Here is a 24,134-nt window from a genome sequence, read left to right as displayed (position 1 = left end):
TATTTCCATCTGCAAATTGCGGGGGGCATTCGAACCTCACAAGTGCTGTGCATTGCAAATCAGAGCTCCCTACCCGGGGCTGGACTGGGAACTGATGACCGGAAATCATTCCCACTAGCGGGAAGCGAGCGGTCGGCCCCAGAGTTTTCGGCGTTCTCTCCTGAGGGCTCTGATTCGGCCAGGTCCCCGTTGCATCCCCCAGTCCCATACCCTACCCGCTGCGCGGCCTCCTAGGGAGAACTGATCGTGGCCTCACTCCCTGCCCGGACCGGGCAGACTCGCCCCTCCTTGCAGAAGCCTTCGGCCCAGGCCTCCCCGCCTGCATGTAGGGCCCCGGGCGCAGCCTCCAAATCAGGGCGCCGGGAGAACCTGCGCGATCATTCTACTCGGCCCCCGGAGCTGCCTCCAGTCTCCCTGCCCTGCATCTGTAGAATGGGCGCGGCTTTAGAGGCGCTGGGACTGAGGCTAAGGCGGCGAGGCTGCGTCCGCAGCTCTCGCCCAGAGGCAGGCTGCTTCCGTCCTCCATCCGGTCCTTGGCCGGGCTGGGCGCCAACACTCGGCCGCCTGCCTCCGGAGCCTTGGCCTAAGGCTGGGAGACGATCGCAAAGGAGGCCTCCTCGTGGGGACCCTCAGGTTACTCCAGATTCCTTTTTTTCTTAAGCGCAGCCTCAGAGGAGCCTGCCCCATCCAGATATTACCGTTGTCCCGATTCTGCCCATAGCCCGCGTGGCTGGGGGCAGTGGGAGGTGTGTCCCCTACTGAGGACGAGGAGTCGTCGGACTTCAGTCCCGCGCAGCCACGTTGGAAACGACGACCTAGCGGCCTGGCAACCCAGGAGGAGGGGGTTAGGCGTTAAACGCCCTTGCGCCGCTCGGCAATCCCTCCCACCCGCTGGGGGCGCCCACATTGCTCTGGGTGGACGTGGGCGAGAGATGGTCGCTACTTGGCACCACATGAGTGGGCTCAGCTCTGTAACTGGAAAAGACCCGTAGCCCGTCTCTGGCTGGGCAAGGCTGGGTGAGGGCAAAGCGCTGGAAGACGCCAAACGCCGCGAAGGCACTGGGTGCAGGAAAGCCGGGCGCCCCCGAGGGCCGAAGCCAGACCAGCCCCCGACCCCCGGCCTGCCTGGACGCCTACCCCGGACAGGCCTCCGGGCCAGAGGCCTTCTGCGCAAAGCGAGGCGCCCGACAGAAAGAAAAAAAAACAACGTGCGTGTGTCTCTAAAGAGGCCCAAAGAATTGAGTGTCACCCTGGCAAAACAACAGAAGTAATTTTGAAAAACAAAAACTCTAGGCCTTATAAGAATGATACTTTGGGCCGGGCGCAGTGGCTTACGCCTGTAATCCCAGCACTTTGGGAGGCCGAGGCGGGCGGATCACGAGGTCAAGAGATCGAGACCATCTTGGCCAACATGGTGAAACCCCGTCTCTACTAAAAATACAAAAAATTAGCCGGGCGTGGTGACTCGCGCATGTAGTCCCAGGTACTCGGGAGGCTGAGGCAGGAGAATTGCTTGAACCCGGGAGGCGGAGGTTGCAGTGAGCCGAGATCGCGCCACTGCACTCCAGCCTGGCGACAAAGCGAGACTCCGTCTCAGAAAAAAAGAAAGAAAGAAAGAAAGAAAAAGAAAGAAAGAAAGAGAAAGAAAGAAACGTTGGACTTTGGGGCCTGTGGGGGAGGGTGGAAGGGCGAGGGATAAAAGACTACACATTGGGTAGAGTGTACACTGCTCGGGTGATGGACGCACCAAAATCTCAGAAATCACCACTAAAGAACTTATTCATGCAACCAAACACCACCTGACCATCTGTTCCCCAAAAGCCCATCGAAATAAAAACAATTAAGAAAAAAAACCCTGCTAGGCCTTTTTATGGAGCAACAGAATAAAACGGAAGGGAGCTGGACCGCGACACCCGTCTCTGAGGAAAGCGCTTCTCCGCCAGCAAGTCAAGGGTCCCTCTAGTTCTCAGCCGAAGGGCCAACCTTTCCCAACCCGATGACGGCGTTCATCAGGCTTTTTATTGGAGAAAATAAAAGCATTTCAGGAAAACACTCACGGAAGAGACCCGAAGTTCTGAGTCACCCTAGTCCCTCCCCGGGTATCTTTATATCCCGAAAGGCGCAGATCCCAGGCTAGCTGGGCTTGGAGGTGGAGGTGACGGCGGGAGCTCTGGGCGTTCAAGGTGTTTCTCAGGCGCCCTCCGCTTCCTCCCGCCCTGCAGGTGAAGACAGTCCCGCAGCCCGCATAGAACGAAGGCTCGGAGCACGGGGACCCGCAGGGTGGCGCAGGGCTCCGGCTCCGAGGGAGGCAGTGGGATGAGGCGGGTGGGGGTGCTGGTGGAGTGGGGGGGGGGTGTGCTCTGGGACGCGGCCCCGAAAGTGTTTTGCCTTAGGAGCTACTGGGAGCTGGGCCTGGAAGAGGGAGAGAGGAAGTCAGGGAGAAAGGAAAGGAGAGAGAGACAAAGACAGATACATAAAGGCAAAGAGATTCGAGAAATAAGAAAGGGAAGACAAAAGGACAAAAAGAGGACCCTGGAGAGGAGGGAGACAAAGAAGCCCAGAGACACACAGAGGCCAAGAGTCAGAACTGGGGAGAGAAGAAGAAGGAGACGACAGAACAAGAAAAGGCTGACGGCAATGAAAAGCAATAGAGGCCGAACTATACTGGGAAACATCATAAAACTGTAAAGAAAAGGAGAAAGATACAGTAAAACAGAGACCCAGAGTAACATACGAGGAGAAAACGGGGAACATTGTAGAGAAAGAAACGGAGAGGCCAGAAAGTAAGTTTTTAGAAGACTGAAAGGGAGAATGATAAAAGAGGGGGAAAAATCAAAGAACAAGAGGAAATGTTCACGGGCTTTGTGTGTTAGACGTGATTGGAAGGGGTCAGCCGCTCCAAACCTCGCAATTCCGAAACTTCCAACTCTTGAGCCACGGTGAAGCTGCGTGGACCCCGGCCACGCCGCTACCACACCAGGGCTTAGAGTTCTGAGTTCCGGGCGCCCCGCCCACTCCAGCCCAGTGACACCGCGGGGGCTGCGGTGACGTCACCTGACGTCACGCTCCACCTGGGGTCCCACGCAAACCCGACAAGGAGAGGGCCCCTAGGGTTGTGCGCTGCATTTGCTCTCCAGGCGTTTAGAGACCGAGGATTTGCACCGGCTCTGTGCGCAAAGCCTGCCCACAGCGCGCGCAGACCGGCCAGAGCCAGGTCCTCTCTGAGGCTCCGCGGGAAAAAGAGGGCGGAAAGCGAGTTGCGGGGTGAAGTGGGCTCCGAGTTCCGACTCGAGTTCTAAGAAGTTCGAGGCCACCCTGCCTCCCACCTCCCAGGTGGATTTGACCTGGGGACGGCCTAGGCATCTGCCCAGGCCCGGCCTTTCACTCTCCGGCCCGCCCCGGCGCTGACCCGCGGCCTTCGGGCCTGGAGCACCTTTCCCACGTCCAGTCCCCATCCCGCGCGCACCCAGGCTGCGGGTGGTCGGCAACTGACCTGCACCGCTCATCCTCCGCGGCGGCCCGGGTCGGGGTTGCAGCCGAGGCGAATGCAGACGAACGTTGCAGAAGTGGACGCGCCCTGCGCGCCGCCGCTCGGCTTCTACCGCCGCAGGGGTGGGGTGCAGGGCCGGGGGTCGCCGAGCATTATTGGAACGAAAACGAAATAAAAGCGGCGTTAAGTGAAATAGCTAACTTTTTTATTAAATAAAACGACTTAAATAAAAGGAACGGAAAAGAAGAAGAGTGGACCCAGCCTAAACGCAGGGTGCCCCGGGCCCCTGGCACTTCCCCCAGCGGCCGGGTCGGCTGCCCCTCCTCCAGCGGCCCCCGCGGGGGAAGCAGGTGGCCGGTTTCTAAAGAAAAAAGCCAAAACTTTTTTATTATTTACACGTTTGGGCAAAAGTACAAAGTATAATACAGGCGCCCGGCCCGGGGGGTGCGGGCGGGGGGCGGAGAAACGTAAGGCGCTTTCTTGTCAGGCCCGGGCCTGGGGCGGGACGGGGCGCGGGGCGGGGGCTCGGATTGTGCGGCCGCGCGGAGCTCGGGCCCGACCCCCTTCCGCGGCCGGCCAGTCTGTGGCCGCGCCCTGGGGCCTACTCGGGCTAGGCGGCCCCTTCCCCTCTCTGCCCCGGTTCCCCCGCAGCCCGGCTGGGGGGTCCGGGGCGCCCGGCTGGGTGGGGGCGGCGATCCTTGGCGACGGTGCGCGCTGGTGGGCTCACACCAGGGAGGTGACAGCGGGAACCTTGGAACTATCCTCCTCCCAGGGCTGCAGATTCTGCAGAGCAAAGAGTGACGAGTTGTGCAGACAGAGCGGGTCAGGCTGGATGGAGTCGTTGAGGCTCTTTTGGAAGGCGTCGTGTTGCAGCTGCAGCATGAGCCGGCTCGCCTGCTGCCGCTCCGCCTCCCGCTCCTCCGCCGTCTGCCGCCTGCACCGGGGGAGGGAGAGGGACAGTACCGTCATGCACCCGGCACCGCGGGGCCGCCGGCGGGGCCCCGGCCCTCCCGGGAGCCGAGGCCATCCGGGAGCCTCGAGGCGCAGAACCCTTCTGCCTCCCAGCTCGCGCTTTACGCCTGAGGCCCTCATATCCAGGGAGCCGGTTAGGATCATTTGTTTTTGTTGTGTGCCAGAGGGTCTCCAGGAGGGGACTCTGCCCGCCGCCCACCTGCACGCCCGGGTATTGTGGCTTCACCAACAATAAAGATTGTTCCTTTCGCCGGATAGCAAGGGCAGGGCCTATGTGTAACTGACTTGGCCCTGCGGGAACCGGGGTCGCTGGGGTCCGCGGGTGAGCAGGCTCGCTCTGCACCACCCGCACGACGCCCGGGGGCTAGGTCAGTCTCATCCAGTTCGCCCAGGGTCTGTCTTGAACCCCTTGCCAGACGCGATCGCTTCGCCCTTTACGGGTTGAATCAAAACAGAGATCGGATAAAAACGCGGCTGGAGTGGAGACGCGGAGATGGGGGGAGAGGAAACTGGCGTCCACGAGGATTGTTGAAAATCCGAGAGGGAGGGCTAGAAGAAGGAGGAGAAGGAGAGTGCGAGAGGCCCGTGTGTGTGCGCGCGCGTGTGTGTGTATGTGTGTGTGTGTGCGTGTGTGTTTGGGGCGAGGGGGGTGAAAGGAAATCAAGTGAACGCAGGAGACCGTACAAAACACGGGGAGAGAGTCGGAGGGGCTCACGAAAGATGGGGATGGGGATGGAGGAGAAACCAAGGCGTGGGACACCACGATGGAGAGAGAAGCACAGGCCAGCGAGAAGCGTGAAAGGAAGAGGTACAATCTGCGAAGGCGGAGTAGGGGTGTGTTTGGGGGAGGCAGAGTGGGGCGGGGGTAGTGGATAGCCTTAAAATAGGGCTAGTGCGAGGCTGCGGCTCGGGGCGGGACAGGTGAAGGGCAGGTGTAAGGTGGGCCGGGTCAGGCCTCTCTCACCGCCACTTGGTCCTCCGGTTTTGGAACCAGGTCTTGACCTGCGCGTCCGTCATTTTGAGGGACTTGGCGAGCGCCGCCCTCTCGGCAGAGGCCAGGTACTTCTGGCGATGGAAGCGCTTTTCCAGCTCGCAGATCTGCACCCGGGAAAAGGACGTGCGCGGCTTCTTACGCTTGGGAGGCGTCCGGTTCTGGTAGGGGTGGCCGATGCGCCGGGTCACGGTGAAGGGCGTGAGTGCGGCCGCCGCTGCGGAGACACAGGAGGGCCCCTGAAGCCCAGCCCGGCTCCGCCACCATTCAGGCCCCATGCGGACCCCGTGGCGCCCCGTGGGACACGGAGAGCTCCGCTATTTCGCTGGTCGCGCGCGTTTCCAGCGACACCAAGCCGGTCGGGAGACGCCCTCGCCCCCTGTCCCTTCCCCCAGGCACTGGCTTATTTTCCTGCAACTCTCCGATTACCCTCCCCACTACGGCTGCCCGGGGCCCTGGGGCCGAGGCCTCCGCCGAGCTTGGGCCTCTGAAATGGTTTCCGGGAGTGGAGCGCACAGGGCGCGGCTCCTCTGGCCCCGAGACGGCGGAGGCCTGGGGCCTGGTCGCCAGCTCTGCTCACCTGTGAAGCGGTCTTTCACGAAGCGGCGGCTGCTCTCCATCCAGGGGAAATTGAGGCCGCCTAGGCTGGAGACCGTGGGCACGGAGGGCATGGCGGGTAGCGCGCTTGGCAGAGGCGGTGGCACGGCCCCGGGCAGCGGCCTGTGCGCAGGCACCCGGATCACGCCCGCGGGCGCTAGGCTTAGGTTGACACTGTAAGATCCCGCGTCCTCGAAGGGCGCGCCGAGGCCCGCAAAGGAGGCGGGCAGAGACGGATATGTGGCGCCCGGACGGCCCCCGGGGGGCCCTCCCAGGTAGCTGGCGCCGTCGGGGCCCCGCGGGGCGGGTGCGCTGTCCTGGTCCGGGCTGTTAAGGATCTGGTCGATGCCGAAGCTGATGGGCTCGTGCGGGTGCGGGGTCTGTGCGCTGGCGGGCGCCTCCATCCTGCGCGGGCGGAAGGGCTGGGCTGGGCTGGGCGGGGAGGCGGCTGGGTCCCCGTTACGGCGCGGCCATGGAGCGCCCGGCGCCTCTCGTCGCACTGAAACTTTGCCAAGAGTGCGCGGGCCCGACAGGCTCTGTGTCATCTTTCTTGAACCGAACCTGGAGTTTCCGCTGCTAATTCCTCTCCCGCCGCAGCCATTGGCTGCGATCAACAAGCCTCTCTCCTCTCATTGGCTCCCGGCTTTCAATAAAGGCCTAATTCATGGAAATAGGAGCTTAGGGACTGTTCCAAGGTGACATCATTTTAACAAACGAACAATAGGTCAAATTTATTAGCCGGGATAATGGGCGGCGGATATTAGCGCCCGAACCGCAGCCTCCCAAACCCGAAATCTAACGAAGCTGCAATTAGCAGACGCTCCCCGCTCCTCCCTGCCGGGCCGCTTCCCAGACACCGCGCTGGGCGGGTAGAGCGCTCCGCTTGTGAAATTGTCTTTTGCTGAGTGGGTTTTCGTTTTCTTCCAATTTTTTTTTTTTCATCTGAGCAAAAGCCAAACCAAATGCATCCTTTCAGTTACAATGGAGTTGCAACCCCGGGACGACCCGGCGGAATCCACGGAAGCCCCTTGGATGCTACCGCCGCCGGAGGAACGAAAGGGGCGCACTCCCCGGGGCAGGCTTCGCGCTGCCTGTGCGCGGGGCGAGGGGAGCACCGTAGCGTTTTCCGCGCCCCGGAGGACGCCGACCCGCGTGGGGAGAAGTCGCCCCCGCCCGGGTTTCGGCCGCGGCCTCGCGGCCACTTTGGAGACACTCCCTGGCTCCGGCCAGGCGGACCGAGGCGTGACTCGCAGGTGCCCACGCGTGCCAGCTGCGGCTGGGCTAGGGACGCGGGGTCGCCCGGTGGGGAACGGGGGACCTGACTCTCCAAATTCGTTGCAGGATGGAAGGGGGCTATGGTCGCGCGTGGGAACCCGCTCGCGGCTCGGCGGGTCTAGGGACTTCGGGTTCCCGAATGTCAAAGGCGCGGGCAGCTCCTAAAGCAAATCGCGGGATTTCTTTGGGAAACGCGAGTGGGGAGCCCCTCCCGGCTCCAGTCCAGTCTGGGCGCTAGAACCACTCCCCGTTCTGCTCGCGTCTCAGTGACTGTGTACCCGGCCCAGGGCACCGTGGACAGGACCGCACACGAAGTAGTCACCTTCCGCTGCAGCTTTGGGGAGACGAGCGGAATCATTTTCTTCCAGCGAATTCTAAAATCGTTAGGTGCAAACTCTTCGAGTGTCGCACCCCTGGCCTGGGCTCTTCCTCCCGCTCCTTGTGGTGCGGACAGTGGTGAGAGCTCGGATGTGCTGTTGGCCAGAAGTGTGTTCAAATTTGGACTGGCCACTTCCTAGCTGAGTGACCTTGAGCAATTGACTCCATATATTTAGGTTTCGGTTTTCTCGTTTGCAAAAAGGAAAATAATGCATGCATGCGGGTTGTTCGTGAGCCGCGAGTGAGATATTGAGGGAGCGCAGAGCACTGGGCCTGGCACGTAGTGGGCACTGGGCAGCGTGGCTCACCTCCCACTCCATCCCCCCAGAGTAATGGCTGATGTATTATTGTTGCGACTCTTGTTTATTTTGTTGGCAGTTTAATTTTATTTGCAGGGGCTCAGTACGTTGGAGAGAAAGGTGTATTTGTCTACCAGTAGGGTCAGTTTCAGAGGACGGGGAAGGACAGGAGGTGCAGGTTGGGGATTCTTTCTCTCTTCTCCCAACAATCCAAAGGCGTCAGGATTTGCAGGGCCTCCAGGCCTGGGTCTGGAGTTAGGTCACTTGCCCGCTGTGTGACCTTGGGCAAGTTGCTGGCCCTTGCTAAGCCTTCCTGGTGGGTGTGGAGAGGGAGGCCCAACAGTGAGGGGTGAAAGCTGCAGGATGCCGGGGGTCTGGGCAAGGGCTCCCTCACTCCCTTCCAGCGACAAGGACCCTCAGATGGGGTAGATGCCATTGCCCTGGCTCCAGGGGGCCTCCTGCTTCTAATTCAGGCTCTGCCACTGGCAGTGTGGGTCCCTAACCGCCCCTCCCAGAACCGCATTTTCCTTATTTGTAAAACAAAAAGGGCACCAGCTACCCCCAGGGTGGCTGTGAGAACAAAATGAGATAACATCTGTGGCAGTGCCTGTGCAAAACTCTGGCGGTTATATAATAATAACTTTAATGACAACTATAAAGCTACTGTAGCTGAGAACCTAGCCTGTGCCAGGCAGGAAGGTGGACACTTATTCATTCTTCACAATGACCCTGCGAGGAAAGGGCTGTTAGTGGCCCCAATTTCTCACTAATGAGGGAATTGAGGCTTTGAGAGTTCAAGGGAAGCACAGCTCCCCACTTCGGGGCTGCAGTTGGCACCTCACCAGCTCCACTTCCCTTCTGGCTTCCAGTGCCCGGGACTCAGGGCTGCCCTTGTCACTTCAGGCACTGTTAAATCAGGACAACAAGGCCCACCGCACAGAGGTTTGTGGCACGGAATTAAGGCGTGGGTGGCACAGCGCTACTCCCAGCTTGTGTGCTTAAGAACAGGATTCCCACCTCAGTTTACCAGCTGTGGACTCAGGGAATTATTCATCCTCTTTGTGCCTCAGTTTTCTCATCTAGTAAATAAACCTCATGGGATTAAATAAGCGCCTCCAGGTAAAGCCTGGCATGGGTCAGGGCTCTGCTTCACTGCTTGGGTTCTGGCTTCCTGAGATCCACGGTTCCTCATCGTCCAGCCCTGTCATCCAGATGAAGGAGCTTTGAAGCCTCCTTTCACTTCCTATCCAGATAGCTCTTAGGCAGCTCAGGAATGGGGGTAACTTGGTTAGTCCCTAGGACAGTGGTTCTCAGAGTGTGTTCCCAGAGCGGCAGCATCAGCTTCACTGGAGAATTTGTTAGAAATGCAAATTCTTGGACCCTCGCCAGACCTACGGAATCAGACACTCTGGGGTAGGACTCGGCAATCTGTGTTTAACAAGCCCTCCAGGTGATTCTGATGCCTGCTCAACTCTGGAAGCCAGTGCCCAGAATATTGTCTATTTCATCTGAGTTTTCAAATGTGTTGTTATAACAGTGTGGGAAGATTCTCTCAGAATTTGCAACTCTCATACGAATCTGTACTAATACCTTCCACTTCTCATTCCCCGTGTTGCTCATTCATGCCTTCTCCTGATCATACTTGCCAAAGGTTTGTTATTTTGTTGGTTTTTAAAAAAGCCTTTGATGTCATTATCCCCTTTTAAGATGCCACCTCTTTCATGAATGTTATGGTTTCAAAAATTATTTATTTCTTCTTTGCTGAGTTGGAAATTCAATTTGTCAATTTTTCTTTCTTTTTAAATAAATGCATTCAAGGGCATACATTTTCCTCTGAGCACTGTTTTGGCCAGATACGTTCTGATATGTATTTGGTGTTCCTGAGGTTGTAATTTCTTGCTGCCCTTGTAATTTACCTGCTGTCACTTGGACAGTGAGGCATACACACTGAAAGAGCTTAGGAAATGAGAATTGTAAGAACTGGGGACGACGATTCCCAGGGCTAGAGAGATTTTCAGGATGGAGCACATCCTCCCCTCTTCCCCAAGAAGAAGCTGGAAGAAAGGGGTACAGCTGGTGGAGGCTTTGCCGAGAGTCATCTAGAAAAGGGTGGGGCTTCAGGGATGACAGGCAAGATGCTGGGATTTCCAGCTGGCCCATGAGCCCAGCTGTGGGAGGCCAGGTTCCTCCAGGCTCATTCTGCCATTGACTTCCTGAGTGAGATGAGACTCCATTTCCCTGTCTGTGAAATGGGGTGGAGACTGAATCAGGACTTTAAGTGTATTTGGGTCAGCTACCCTATTTGAAACACCGATGAAAATACTGTGGTCTGCTTCCATAGAAAAAGGCAGAAACACCTAATTTGGCACACACACCACGTCACAGGTTGCTGACCTGCCGTGCTGTTCTTGGCTTACACACCCTAGTTAGGAGTCCCTAGGGGCACTTCCAGTTTTCCTGATGGAAGGCTCTAAAGACACTTGCCCAAATTTATTCGCCCATTCATTTATTTATTCAACGAATATTTACTGAGCACCTACTCACATTTCCTGGACCATTCCCCAGCGCAGGGGCTTGGTTTCCCCATCTAACAGTGGGCACAAAGCAGTCTGAGCTCTTCATCACTGCTTCCCCCAGTGGGCAGGACCTAGGGAAGAACCTTCCTGAGGAGGTCTGATCAGTCTCAAGACTCTGCCAGCCAGTGGAAGGAAAAGGCCTTCAGATGTCGGCTGTTGCTTGGGACCCCCCACTGCAGGTCACGAGGCTTCAAGGACAGTTGACTTAGGGAAACAGTCTCTTGTCCAAGTGCATGTAGTGGAAAGGGGTGGAGCTGGGATTTGAACCCAGGACTGTTTAGACTACAAAGCCCACATTTTCCCCTTTACCTCACACCCCTATTTGGGGGTAGGTGGTAAAGACTCTAAGTCACAGGACTGAGTGGCGAGGGGAATCAGTGCAGGGTCTGGGTGAATGAGCCCAAGAGTGGCGATGAGGGCTGGCCATAGTGGGGCTCACTTGTCTCCCCTACTGGCTTGGGAGTTCCTTTTGGGCAAAATGGTGTTGGTGGCATTTGATCCCATGTCCCAGGGCTGGGTCCAGGGCGTGGAGGACTGGAGGACATTATCAAGAGTTTGTGGTATTAAACTCAATAGCACAAAGCAAGGTCAGACAAGGGGATAAGAAAAAGGGGTCAGAATTGGGCGCAGGCATTCGCGTGCACTCAGTTCGGCATTCACCTCCCCAGCCCTGCTTATGGCTGGTTCCTTGCATCCTTCACGACCCAGGCCAGCCCTCACCTCTCTGTCCATCCTCCAGAGCAGCACCTTCACCCCATCATCCTCTCGACCCATTGATTTTCGTCATTCCCCTCGGAACCGATCTTATTTATCCTGCTCACTAGCTTTATCTGTGGCAGGTGAATGAATGAGTGAAAGAGTGATTTCCAAGGTGCTTGGGCTGGGTCAGACCCAGGCCCTGGCAAGGAGGCTGGCAGCAGCCTGAGGAAGCTGGCCCTAGGGCTGGGGGTTAGAGGAGAGGGGAGCAGGGCGAGATTCCTTTCTCCATGGGGTGGGGGGCTGGTGGAGGTTATAAAGGGCGCGTGAACAGGGACTGTGCAGATGGCTGCGTGTGCAGGGTGGCAGGAATCGGTCAGTGTGCGCAGACTCGGGGGAGCAAGGGCAGGCAGGGTGGGCAAATGCATGGGGTGGCCTTCTCAGGGACCTCCAAACCTGATCTCATGCCCTTGTTTCCTTCCCCTACACCTCAGCCATTTTCCCCATTTGTGCTCCACAACTTTCCTCCCTTCCTGACAGATTTCTCTACTAAATTTGACTTCAACACTTTTGTTGGGCAAATTACATTAAGATGAATGTGGCAGGTACCCTTTATGGTTTATTTATCGTGATACTGTTTGTATCTCACGCTTATAAATAACTTATGTTATAGCTTTTGTTTGTGGAAATGTAACTTACATATTTTATTACGCTTTCTGTAAACCTCAAAAAGAATCTTGTCAAGGAAGCACTCTTATCAGCAATCCAAACTATGGGACGTAAAAACCAACACTAACATTATTTTTTAATATGCCAAGGAGGCAGGTTACTCTTGCTGTAGTTTGAAAGGTTTGCTGTCCTTGTAAACTTGCACCTCAATAAAACATTTAAAAGTCTCGAGAATGATTTTAGAAAGTTCAGGGAGGAGGATGAATCGGTGGCAGGACCCACAGACACAGCACACAACGGGCCCAGGTCCTGGACTGGCCTTTCTCCGGGAGTGCCTAGTCCCACTGTGGGTGTCAAAGTGGTTCACATTGAGCTCTCCCACCCAACTGTCCCCTAGGCCCAACTGTGAAGGACCTAGTTCAAGGAATTATAGTGAAAAAGAAGCATGAGTTTTGAGGTCAGGCAAATCTGACTTTGAATCCTGGCTTGTCCACTTTCTAGCTATGTGGCTTTGGGTCAGTCTTTTAGTCTCAGTTTTCTCATTTTTAAAATGGGGATAATAATTCTTGACATTCTTCCTGGGAAGCAGAAAATGAGATAGCAATTTGCAATGCTTAGTGGGTGCTCAATAAATGATAGCAGTTCTAATTATTTTATGTTCATCTTAAAACTTTTAAGACCAGGAGTGGTGGCTCACATCTGTAATCTCAGCACTTTGGGAGGCTGTGGCAGGTGGATCGCTTGAGCCCAGAAGTTCAAGACCAGCCTGGCCAACATGGCAAAACCGTCTTTACAAAAAATACAAAAATTAGCCGGGTGCAGTGGCATGGGCCTGTAGTCTCAGCTACTCAGGAGGCAGAGGTTGGAGGACTGTTTGAGCCCAGGAGGTTGAGGCTGCAGTGAGCTGTGAGCGTGCTACTGCATTCCATCCTAGATAAAAGTGAGATCCTGTCTTAAAAAAAAAAAAAAAAAAGAAACGTTTACTTTCTCCCTTTTTACTCTGCCCTGCTTTTCTCTTCAGGCACTCTTTTCCCTCCTCATCATAAGGAGCTGAGTTCTCTCAAATATGACTTCCCCAAAACTGCTGAACATCTAGATCGGGTTTCCCATATTGCCAGATCTTTCAGTTTCTTCAATTTTTCTCACCAAACCCACTGTTTTCGGTTCTCATGTGCAGCTGTTGGTAGTCAGCTAATCTGGTCACTAATCTCAGCTAATAGCTACATGGCAAGCCACTTTTGCATTTTGAAAGAGGCCCCCACTACCATAATCCGTAGGTACTTCTAGGTTGTCAGGGCCAATAGAAGGGAGGCCAGAAGGCCAGGAGGGTTTTTCTGGGCAGTTTGGATAATCACACTCAGTGCAGGGGCTCTACACTCCTTTGTCCCCCAACCTAGAGAAGCCTGATTGGAAAACACAGAATAACAGCAACATCCGGAATACAGGCAGAATACATCTTTCTCAGGGGCCAGGTTCTGAAGTCAGTGTGGAAGGCAAAAATTGAGCAAAGTAAAAATCCCTTCAAACTGTTTCTTGCTTGAGCATCCCTGAAGCAGCTGGCTTGACTTAGCATCTACATTGCATGAACCATCCATCTATCTGTACACTAGAATCCCATCAGAAGGGTGAGTGTGCAAACAGCAGCCACACCTCCCATCTCATCCTCTCGGAGCACGTTTGTGAAGTGGTAGGCCCCTTGGAACTGCCAGCACTATTTTTTCCTTTTGTTCCATCTGAGTTAAGTTGGCTCCACGCGTGATCTGATTAGACCCAGCAGCCCCATTAGCTGTTTTTCACATGGCCTCCACAGGTTTGTGTGTCTGCGCATGCTTTATCCTTGGGACAGGATGTCCCTACAGGGTCCACTCCCACGTGGAACTCCAGGTCTCTTTTCAAGAATCCCCACTGTCCCTCACCAAGGCAGACTCTGGCAGTCTTGGAGGCAGAGTCCCAAATCTGGTTCTCATCCCACTGTGGGATGAGTGTGCAGTATGTGTGATCCTTAAACATCCCAGCTTCCCCACTTCCTTTTCCTCCCTCAGTAAGGGCTGAGAATGGAACCTGACCCTCTAAAGGAAAAGAAGGGTTCCTTTCCAGGTTCTAAGAAAGAAATTTACAGCTAAAACTCAACCTCTCTAGCAACGGCCAGACAACAGTTGTGGCAGACAGCTTTGAAAATGGCTCCCAATGGCTGGGCGCGGTGGCTCACGCCTGTAATCCCAGCACTTTGGGAGGCCACGGCGGGTGGATCACGAGGTCAGGAGATTGAGACCGTCCTGGCTAACACGGTGAAACCCCAACTCTACTAACAATACAAAAAATTAGCCGGGCGTGGTGGCGGGCGCCTGTAGTCCCAGCTACTCGGGAGGCTGAGGCAGGAGAATGGCGTGAACCCGGGAGGCGGAGCTTGCAGTGAGCGGAGATCGCGCTACTATGCTCCAGCCTGGGCTACAGTGAGACTCCATTTAAAAAAAAAAGAAAAAACGGAAAATGGCTCCCAATGATCCCCACCTTAGTGATTTACTTCTAATGAACAGAATACAGCAAAAGTGATGGGATGGCTCTTCTGAGATTAGGTTATAAAAGACGGTGACTTCCAGATTGCTGCAATCTGTCTGGCTCTTCTCTGATGAAACAAGGTTCCATGCTGTAGGCTGTCCTGTGAAGAGGCCCATTTGGGAAGAAACTGAGGTAACAACCCGTGAGAAACTGACTCCTGCTAACCATCACGAGTGAGTCTGGATGCAGAGCCTTACCCAGTCAAGCCTCGAGATGATCACAGCCTGTGACAGAGAGAGCCTGAAACCCAGCTGCAAATCAGTTAATAAATGTTGCTGTAAGGCACTAAGTTTTGGGGTAACGTGTTATGTAACAATAGAGTTCTGAGAAACAGATGATAATGGACCCAAATATTAACTGGTTTCAACACATCATTCTGAAATACAGGTCTTCCTTACAAGGGGCCGTGAATTCCTTTGAGGTGAAACAGATCTGGGTTCAAATCTTGCCTGTGTGACCCATGTAAGCTATAGACACCATCTTTGAGCCTTGGCGTCCTTATCTGCAAAGTGGAGCTAATGCTGTCTAAACTTTAGAGGGCTGTTGTGAGGATTAGAAGAGATCATGTATGTAAAGGGCATGAGAGATATTCAATAACCATCTGCTGAGTCTTCTCCAGCTGATGCATGCTGCCTGCAGTGTGCTCTGCAAGGCCAGGTCTACCAGCAGGTCCTGTAGACGTCAGCAGTGGGGCAGGCCTGACCGGTCCTCTGAGAACAGCTCTCCAAGGCCAAGTCTGATGGAGCCATTCTTGTCTGCTATGAAACCACCAGGTGACCTCTGGCAGCGTGGCAAGGAGAAGTGAGTGCCCATGGTCATTTTCTGGTGAACATTTTAATGCAAACAATATGGTGCTTTTAGATACTAGACATTTGTAAAGAAAACAGTGCCAGAATGGGACAAAACTTCCTTAACACATTTCTGTGAGGTGAGTGTGCAGTTATAAGCCTTCAAGAAACAGAAATTCATGTCAAACTTCTCTGAACAGCTGATGTTTTACAGAATTCAGAATTTGCCTTCTCAAGGAAAATTATATTTCCCATTTCTAATGAAACATAGTGTAAGGCCAAAGCTTATTTACCCATTAAATACTAGAAGTAACCCCATATGTAATGTATTTTCCCGATTTCCTTCATACACAGAAGACAAACATTTTGAGATAAACTTGATGACTCTGCTTTTATATGACAAGCCTATTGCAAAACTCAACTATTAAGAAAGGTTTCAAGAAACACTAGTCTGAGAAATGAGATTATAACAGGAGCCTGTGGATTTACTTATTGTTCAACAGTAAGGCCAACCTTTCATGTCTTATCAGAAATAAAGGATACAATATTTATTATAAGCCTGAATCATAAAAACAGCAGTGAGATAGTAAAACACTTGACAGTGGGCAACCTCAAATTAATAGCCTAGTAACAGCATAGCACAAACTGTAAAGGTCTTCTTCATGTTCTGGGTTTGGGTTAAGTCACAATCCCAAGTCCCAACAGTAATAAGAGTTTTTGTGGAGAGTTGGAAACCCGCTATTTCTCATCCTCTGAAAATCTGAATTTTAGCACCTAGAACTGTTTTGGGTAGCCCTAAGGAGGCAGAGCTGCTTCAAATATTATATTCTAATAGTTACCTTCACCTTCTCTTAAAAATTAAATGGAGGCAGAGGACTAGGTGCTGGCACCACCCAGAACTTCTGACTGGGGCTACATGACTCCTCCTGAAGAAATATCTCTGCAGGCAGTAATTGCACAGCTTAATTCTTCTAGACTGAACCACTTCAGATTTATGCCAGTGAAAAGCAAACGTTGTTTGTAAGTCATTTAATTGTGTTACTGTCTCTCAACTTTATCAGATGCAGCTGAGGCAGGGAGGCCTGCATGTGGTCCTGTGGGATGCTCTGTAGTGCTTCCAGGCTCGTTCTAAATGCTCACAGCCCAAAGTCCCTAACGCTGCTTCTTCTAGACACATAACAAACTACTCATTTAACAGGTTCCAATGGCATTCGTCTCAATCCAGGATCCATGGTGAAGGCTGCATCTCCAACAAATTGACAACCTTGATTGCAGAACCATAAACTAGTACACACTTAGGTGCAAACCTGGTTTATTATGTTCTTTGGTTAAATATTGTTTCTACATCCTTTCAGAGCATTAGGAGAACAAAGATAATATTTGATAGAAAGACTGAAAACACATCCTTTGCTTTTCAGAGAAAAGACTGAATTTACACTGTGTACTGTTAGAAATTCTTATAATTAGGCTAGACGTATAAGAAGGTAGGGCTTTTGTTGTTGCTTATATGTTTTGAAAAATACATTCCCCTGGGCTAGCCAACATCATTGTCCTGAGACCCAGACCTTCAGGAGTCTCTTGATAAAGGCTGCTCCGCACACGGTCAGAAAAGTCGGGTCAGCTCATCATGTTGAGACTGCACGGTTCAGTGTTGCTATCACTGCACATCGCCTCTGCCACATCTCTTCTGAATACAGACAGATTTTGGGTGAACCTGCAGAAAGAGGAAGAAAGGGTCAAGGGTAGTAATGAGGCAATGCCTCCAAGAATTTCTGGACAATAAGGCCATTTTGGAGTTCAGGACTTCGGGGAGCCCCCTCCTGGAGGAAGGCTCTAGATTTCAGCTGAGCTCCTTTCTCTCCACTTGCACCGCCATTGCTGTTCTGCCACCAGTACTGCCAACCCCTCATCTCTTCCTGGAAAACAGGGTTGCCACTAAATTCACTCTGACCATCTTGAGGTGTACATTTTGTGGTTCTACTTTTAAAAAACAATTTTAGAAAAGTTAAATTACACATAGATGGTAAGGATTATAAAAAAAGAACAAAAGTTTATGTGCCAGGCATTGGAAGGAGTTTACTGATAAACTCATTTAGTCATCACAAGTCTTCCCTGAGGTAGGTATGAGTATCCTCATTTTACAGATGAGAAAACTGAATTTAGTAGCTGAAAAAGAGGGGGCACTGGGTTAGACTACCTGGGTTCAAATCCTAGCTCTACCACTTATGAGTCAGGTGATATTGGATGAATACTTAACCTCTTGTCTTGGTACCTAATATGAGTAGTTACCTCAACGGATTGTAGAAAGTGAGAATTTAGGCTGGGTGCAGTGGCTCATGCCTGTAATTCCAGCACGTTGTGAGGCCAAGGCAGGTGGATCACCTGACGTCAGGAGTTTCACACCAGCTTGGCCAACATTGTGAAACCCCGTCTCTACTAAAAATATAAAAAATTAGCCAGGTGTGGTGGTGGGCGCCTGTAATCCCAGCCACTTAGGAGGCTGAGGTGGGAGAATCACTTGAACCTGGGAGGTGGAGGTTGCAGTGAGCTAAGATTGCGCCACTGCACTCCAGCCTGGGAAACAGAGCGAGACTCTGTCTCAAAAAAAAAAAAAAAAAAAAAAAAGGAATTTATTGGGTCAGTTTGAGGCAATGCCTGTATGCCTGTAAGTACTCAACACAGTGCCTGGTACATGGAAAAAAGTCAGTCTTCGCTGCCTATTACTCTCATTAAACTATGAGGGCCACCTGCCATCATTTCACAGCGCAGCTCAGGACGCAGTACACAAATTTCCAAGCCTTAGGTGAAGTAATTTCCACCGAGACACCTAGGACTTCCCAATTCAACTCTCATCTGCTGGATTCTGAGGTTGTCCCTTTCTACGTGATAGAGGATCTTGAAGTGAGCAGTCAAGGGAATACGTCTGCATACCCCAACTGACTTGCTCATGTATTACCAAAGCCCAGGCTGGTAACTCCAGAATACACTGTGGCTACTGGGATGACTGACGATTTGCATTTCAAATGGAGCAGCATTTGAATGCTATCACATTTATAAAAGGATGGTGGAGACCTTTTTTTTTCCCCCTGAACACATGCTCTTTCTCCATCATTCATTACTGTCTGTCTTTTCTATCAGAATGTTAAGATCCATGATGGGGAGGAACCTTAAATAACTGGTTTACCACTGGTAACCCCAATGCCTACACAGTAGATTCTGAATAAAGTTTTGTGAACTAAATGAATGAATGAATAAAGTCAGACCTAGCTGATAAGCCTGAACTTATCTCCTTTCATTTAGATCTCATTGGCAACTGAGATACCAGCCATTCTTAAAGAACAGGCAGAGGGAGAAACTGATACTGTAGGTCATAGGTCCCAGGTGCCATGCTTCACTGTGTTCTGTCATTTAAACATCACAACTGATTATCATCATCTCCATTTTACTGGTAAAGAAACTGAGGAGTAGAGAAGTTAACTGCCTACTGCCACACAACCTAAAAAGGCCAGATATAAAATATCTTAAAAAACTTTTAATTTTATTATTTTTGAGACAGAGTCTCACTCTGTTGCCCAGGCTGGAGTGCAGTGGTGTGATCTCGGCTCACTGTAATTTCTGCCTCCCAGGTTCAAGTGATTCTCCTAGCTCAGCCTCCTGAGTAGCTGGGACTACAGGCACGTGCCACCATGACCAGCTAATTTTTGTATTTTTCATACAGACAGGGTTTCATCATGTTGGCCAGGCTGGTCTCAAACTCCTGACCTCAGGTGATCCACCCACCTCGGCTTCCCAAAGTGCTGAGATTATAGGCGTGATCCACTGTGCCCAGCCAATTTGTTTTTTAATTGATACATAATATTTTTACATCATTATGGGGTACATGCAATATTTTGTTATATGCACAGAATGTGTAATGATAAGTCAGAGGATTTAGGGTATCCATCACCTGCAGTATTTATCATTTCTATATGCTGGGGACATTTCAAGTCCTCTCTTTTAGCTATTTTGAAATATACAATACATTATTGTTAGCTATAGTCAGGATCCTAACTCAGCTGTATCTTGGGTCTGTCTGACCTCAAGGCCTATGTTTGTTCAAATGCCAAGAAGTCTTTCTTCATTTTCCATAGTGGATTTGCATTTTCCTTCTTTTGATCTTTCAATTATAGTTATTTTTTCATATCTCTCCTGTTGAATTGTAAACTGCTTAAGGGCAGAGACTACATTTTATTAATCTCTGCATCCCTGTATAATGCCTAGTATGACGCTTGGAAGAAAGCAAATAACCAATAATATTTACTGAATGGAATGGAACTGAGTCTAGGATCACAAGGTGTAACAGAAAAGGGACATCCATGTGTGAGCTGTGTCAAGCACAAGACAGTTATATTCAACAAACCTGGAATGTCTACTTCCCCCAGTGACACACTACTGGGCAATGCTCACCTGTCTCTGTTCTTGACGGACAGGTTCTGCTCCACTCCTTCCATTAGGTTTCTGAAGCACTGGACAAGGACCTCCTGCTTGGGGACAGGCTGGCGGTTTATCAAACTTGCTCTCAGTTCACTGAAATACTGATGGGAGACAGAATAGTGTCAGAGCTCTGACTCCAAATCCAGCCCGAAGACAGCTGGTAGGGGGATGGCTAGACCAGCTCTCATCTACTCAGGGCTCAATGATGCTCAGAGGAGTTTTTGTCTAGGTCCACTTTGAACTTCAAGCCCTTAGAGAAAATCTACGCCACAGAGACACGCCTAGTTATCAATTCTATGATCCCTTCCATAAAATGTCCTGCTGTAATTGTTCTATTGTCACTGCTTAGGCTGATGAAGCCCTTGCGTCCTCTGTGGGGCACTGAACGTGTGCTTTTCCTGACTCTCATCTCTACTAACCACAGAAACACTGGAATGGGAGGGGCCCCCAGGCTGAAGAAAATAACTAAAAATGCCCAGGGAGCATTTTAAGTGACTGAAGGCAAGGCCAAGGGTCTTTCCTCAGGCCTTATCATCTTTCCCGGCTTCAGTGAGTCACTCCTTCAACGACTTTGGGCTTTGTTCCAAGTTTCTGTCCTTGGGGGTTAGAATGGGTTTACTCCTCTGAGGTGGAGTACTAGACGGGCGTGCTTCAGTTTGGGCAGAGCTTTCTGGCACTAAGGAAAATATCTGTCATGCTGCTCACAAACATCTGCACAGCCTTTTCTTCTCTGCTGAGGACTGTGGGCTTTTATACAAACACAAGCTCTGATGCTAAACACAGCTCCTAATCATTGGAAACAGCCTAATTTCAGCACAAGGACAACATTTTGCCAGTCATGCATTTATTCTTCCCAGCCCGAAAAGCATGACATTTAATTTCCATCATATGTTAAAATGGCTTACATCAAAAAACACACATAATTAATATGTAGTCAGACTAATACTTAAATACTATATATCAGAGGCATTATACTTAAACCACAATGTCTTACTGAACAAGATTGGGAATGCACAAAACTACTTATTTTTCCCTTTTATAATGATGCAGTGACTCACACCAAATAGAAAATTATTAGTTTTTCATCCTAAACTGTGAAATATTGCCTCCATCAGTAAAGTATAATATTGTGATGTCATAAGCTTTTTCTAAACACTGAATTTGCCCTTATTCCCTCTCAATCATTTTAAAAGAACTGCTCTCTTTTATAGAGCTTGGATTGAAATCACAATGACACCGAGGGAAGATGAATGACAGTGCTACTGCATGTGGCTAAAATTGGATACTTCAGCGCAGGTGAATGATGAGACAGCTCTTCTCTTTTTGATATATTTTCTTCTTCTATTAGTTTCCTTCCAAGGCTGGGATTTTAGTTTGAATTTTAATGCATGCAGCTGCCTCTAATCTCACTGTCTTTTTCCCCAGTACTATCTTATTGTATAGACAATTCATTCTCCCAAGCTGTAATGCACTGTTCCTACTGACTACTAGGGAGATGCGTGGGTTCAAGAGGAAGCTGGAGAGGCTTGGAAGGTAGCCCAGGTGGTGAGTCCTCTAAAGAAGCTGGAGATGTGTGCTCCCCAGATGAAGGGTGCTGGTTCTGTGAGGAATCCCTGATGGGCTGCTGCTGCCACCACCTAGGGCAGTGGGGATCTCAGATATAAAGGGTGGCCAAGGAAGGCAAAAAGGGTTGTTGCTCGGAATTCCCCTGGAATGCGGGGAGTGGAGTGAGGGCAAGCTTGAAACACTACTGAGCAAATCACCCACCTGGTGAGTGGGGGCTCTGGGCTCCAGAAGCACTCGTTTTGAGGCCTCTGCTTACCTGAAGAAGATCTGAGGCCTTTGGGGAAGGGCCTTGTAGGGGAATAGGGCCTCACAGAGTTCTCAAGGTCCCAGTTCAAACTCAGTTGGCTCTGCTCCTCTGTCCTTCGTCGTCACAGCTCACGCTAGTTTATAGCTGCTCTCTTCTCCCAGGGACCACCTCCTGTGACTTCCTGCAATCACACTCACCTTCTCATTGAGCAGGATGAGCCCCAGGAGAGGCCTGGATACTGACCACTGGTTCCGACAGTCTTCAAAGACAATGGTGTTCATGAGGACAGACATCATCTAGAAGATGGAGTCGCATAAAGATTGAGATGCCTTGGCTCAGAGTTCCCCCTAATCCCAGGCCTTTCATGTGCTCAAATTCCACCCCTCCATCTTGCTAACAGCTATGAAAGCTCTTCCTGGACAAACGGTCTAGACTCTGGAAGCTTATAAGGCTGCCTGTAGAAACTGTTGGCAAAGACCCCCAGCTAGCTCCCTGTGGAAGAGCTTCTACCTCTGAAAGCCTTGGTGAGAACATTCCAGATGGGCATAAGTCAAGAGGTCACTGGGCCAAGATGATCAGTCCCTGTCTCTCAACCCTGACATGCTTTCGTCTATGCTAGGGCACCAGGCAAAAGCTCAGCTCACCTTCCTGTCTGCCTCCCATTTCACCTAAGAGGTCATGTTGTAGAGAGATGAAATCTCTCCATGGCCCCTCTTGGAGAGAGGGAGGGGAATGGGACACATTCCACGTGATCTTGGAACATCATGTTTCCTGCTGGCTTAGGCTGTTCAAGGTTTCTCTTCACTCTTCGTTGACTAATTCACTCACTCACTCATTCATTCCTACATGTACATTACTCATCCGTTCTCTTAAATTCAGCCTGTAAGATCCATAGGGGAGATAAGATAATACAGGCATTTACCACAACCTCTGACCTTAAGTAGCTTGAAACCTCCTGGGGGAGACTACTTAGAGAGAAATAACAGGAAATAGGGCTGAGCAAAGTACAGTGGGCATGCAGAGGAGGGAGGGATGACTTTGGGTCCTTGAGGAGAAGTCAGGGAAGACTCCATGGAGAAGGTAACATTTAAGGAGTTCATTATAAATATGTTCTAAGCAGAGAAGGCATCAAAAAAGGAGGGTGGGGATGCACACAAAGGGTTCTGCAATGGTAAGAAACTTAGCATGACAGGAGAGAGAGAGGTGGGCCAGAGGTGAGACGCCAGTGCCAGACTGGAAGACCCTGCTGAGGAATCTGGACTTCATCCTGATGGTAGTGGGGAGCTAGTGATATGTTTGCAGCACAGGTGAGACATGCTCTGATTTGCATTTAAGAAAGATCTCTTTGGGGACATGTAGAATGTGCACTGTGCGGGTGAACTAAAGGAGAAAGACCAGGGATGAGGCTGCTACAATAGTCCAGGCAAGTGGCTGTGAAACAGGTTTCTGTCATTCATGTGGAGCTGATGATACAGTTTCTGCTTCTTGGACTCTTTACCTCCTACCTCTAAGCTCTTCTGTTCCCACAGCTCCAGAACTCCTTTCCCCAAAAGAGGGCAGGGGAAACGGCAATTACGCGGCAAAGACCACTGCACACACCATCCCTTATTAGGCTGTGGTGGCCTGGCTTGTTTGGAACACAGTTGGTTTTGTCCTCTGGTATTTTTTGAAATCCAATTTACCCTGTGATCTCAGGCAAGTTACTGAATCTCTCTCTGTGTCTCAGTTTCATTAACTATAAGGAGGGAAATAATAATCCAGCACAAGGAAGCTCTGAGAATCAAATGAAATAGTGTACATAAAATGCATTGCAAAGAGTAAAAAGTGCTATAAACATTTAAGGTATATAGTAACAGTAATGAGCTTCTTTGCAGTTCTAAACGTCTGCCATTCTATATATCATCATAACAATTAGGCTGGTTGCAAATGAAATCTGCCAATTGCATATTTATGATATGTCCAGTCTCTCTGGGGAGAGGCTAGGACTTAAGCTTGGGATGTTGAACATCATTTGCAGATCACGAGTTTCCATGTACAATCTAACAAGCCACCCAAAGTCATAGAGCCACAAATTAAATTGACAAGCAAAACTAACAGATCCATCTAGACAGTCTAAAATATTATGGGCTTCACAATCTGAAGGCAGAATGGACATTTTAACGGAAAAGATTAAAGTTAGAGGCACCAAATTCCTCCAGTAACTGACAAAGCATCTTGAAGTGATGCGCCAATTACTTTATATGGTTCTCCTGTGTATTCATTTGTCTGAATGCATGTATTTATGTCTGTAATAAGTAAGGAGATGTTTGAATAAAACGCTTTTCTAAAAATAAAGTTGGCTAAAATGGGTGATTTTTTTTTCTTTTTTATACTTTTGGAAATACGAAAATTAGTGAGCAAATTGGCTTAAATAGTACTGACATGGCAGCCCATATCCAGAATTATTTTTTGTAATATCTTACAGTAGGGTATGGAGGAAACAGCCAACCAATGGAGGCAAATTCCTCTGGAGAAGGAGCATGTGGAAGAATGCTGGATGAAATGCTTAAGCACAGAAT

General features: G+C 50.8%; 3 protein-coding genes across 17 annotated transcripts in view; 1 reads left to right on the top strand and 2 right to left on the bottom strand.

Annotated features, from left to right (window-relative positions):
- Positions 1–1,841: 1,841 nt before the first annotated feature.
- TLX3 (T cell leukemia homeobox 3) lies at positions 1,842–6,645 on the bottom strand. Its single transcript, XM_002816187.4, has 4 exons — positions 6,034–6,645; positions 5,427–5,670; positions 3,494–4,424; positions 1,842–2,014 (listed from the first exon to the last, which is right to left on the bottom strand). Exons 1-3 carry the CDS (start codon positions 6,593–6,595, stop codon positions 4,214–4,216), a joined length of 1,017 nt encoding a protein of 338 aa, XP_002816233.2. The 5' UTR covers positions 6,596–6,645; the 3' UTR covers positions 1,842–2,014; positions 3,494–4,213.
- On the top strand, positions 4,586–23,910 carry LOC112133430 (uncharacterized). Of its 4 annotated transcripts, none has more exons than XR_008525632.2 (2): positions 4,586–5,270; positions 20,975–23,910. XR_008525632.2 is itself a non-coding variant. In XM_054556229.2 (2 exons), exons 1-2 carry the CDS (start codon positions 7,032–7,034, stop codon positions 21,015–21,017), a joined length of 315 nt encoding a protein of 104 aa, XP_054412204.1. In that variant the 5' UTR covers positions 6,732–7,031; the 3' UTR covers positions 21,018–23,910. The 4 variants fall into 4 exon arrangements, 1 of the variants encoding a protein (XP_054412204.1); XR_008525633.2 differs by lacking the exon at positions 4,586–5,270 and adding an exon at positions 5,313–5,521; XM_054556229.2 differs by lacking the exon at positions 4,586–5,270 and adding an exon at positions 6,732–7,303.
- The window catches only part of RANBP17 (RAN binding protein 17), a 434,785-nt gene continuing 427,236 nt past the window's right edge, over positions 16,586–24,134 (bottom strand). For 11 of the 12 annotated variants that reach the window (XM_063724390.1, XM_002816186.5, XM_054556222.2 and 8 more), the window contains 3 exons: positions 21,774–21,872; positions 19,737–19,864; positions 16,586–17,004 (listed from right to left, as the gene is read on the bottom strand). In XM_063724390.1, coding sequence (XP_063580460.1) covers positions 16,908–17,004; positions 19,737–19,864; positions 21,774–21,872 — 324 coding nt within the window. In that variant the 3' untranslated portion in view covers positions 16,586–16,907. Of the gene's footprint in view, positions 17,005–19,736; positions 19,865–21,773; positions 21,873–24,134 lie in introns of those variants that run through there. The other variant, XM_054556227.1, reaches the window with a different exon arrangement.

The sequence above is a fragment of the Pongo abelii genome, chromosome 4 (assembly GCF_028885655.2).
Source record: "Pongo abelii isolate AG06213 chromosome 4, NHGRI_mPonAbe1-v2.0_pri, whole genome shotgun sequence".
Lineage (NCBI taxonomy): Eukaryota > Metazoa > Chordata > Mammalia > Primates > Hominidae > Pongo > Pongo abelii.
Note: the sequence above shows the minus strand (reverse complement) of the source record. Positions and strands in the feature narration are given on the sequence as shown.

What these genes read in the sequence shown, in the direction of transcription:
- TLX3 (XM_002816187.4), bottom strand. Translation starts at nt 6,595, where the DNA reads ATGACACAGAGCCTGTCGGGCCCGCGCACTCTTGGCAAAGTTTCAGTG. An exon ending in CGTGAAAGACCGCTTCACAG is followed by an intron (nt 5,671 to 6,033) that starts GTGAGCAGAGCT and finishes GTGTCTCCGCAG; the next exon opens with CGGCGGCCGCACTCACGCCC. An exon ending in AACCGGAGGACCAAGTGGCG is followed by an intron (nt 4,425 to 5,426) that starts GTGAGAGAGGCC and finishes CCCCCGGTGCAG; the next exon opens with GCGGCAGACGGCGGAGGAGC.
- LOC112133430 (XM_054556229.2), top strand. Translation starts at nt 7,032, where the DNA reads ATGGAGTTGCAACCCCGGGACGACCCGGCGGAATCCACGGAAGCCCCT. An exon ending in GACCGAGGCGTGACTCGCAG is followed by an intron (nt 7,304 to 20,974) that starts GTGCCCACGCGT and finishes TCTCTTTTATAG; the next exon opens with AGCTTGGATTGAAATCACAA.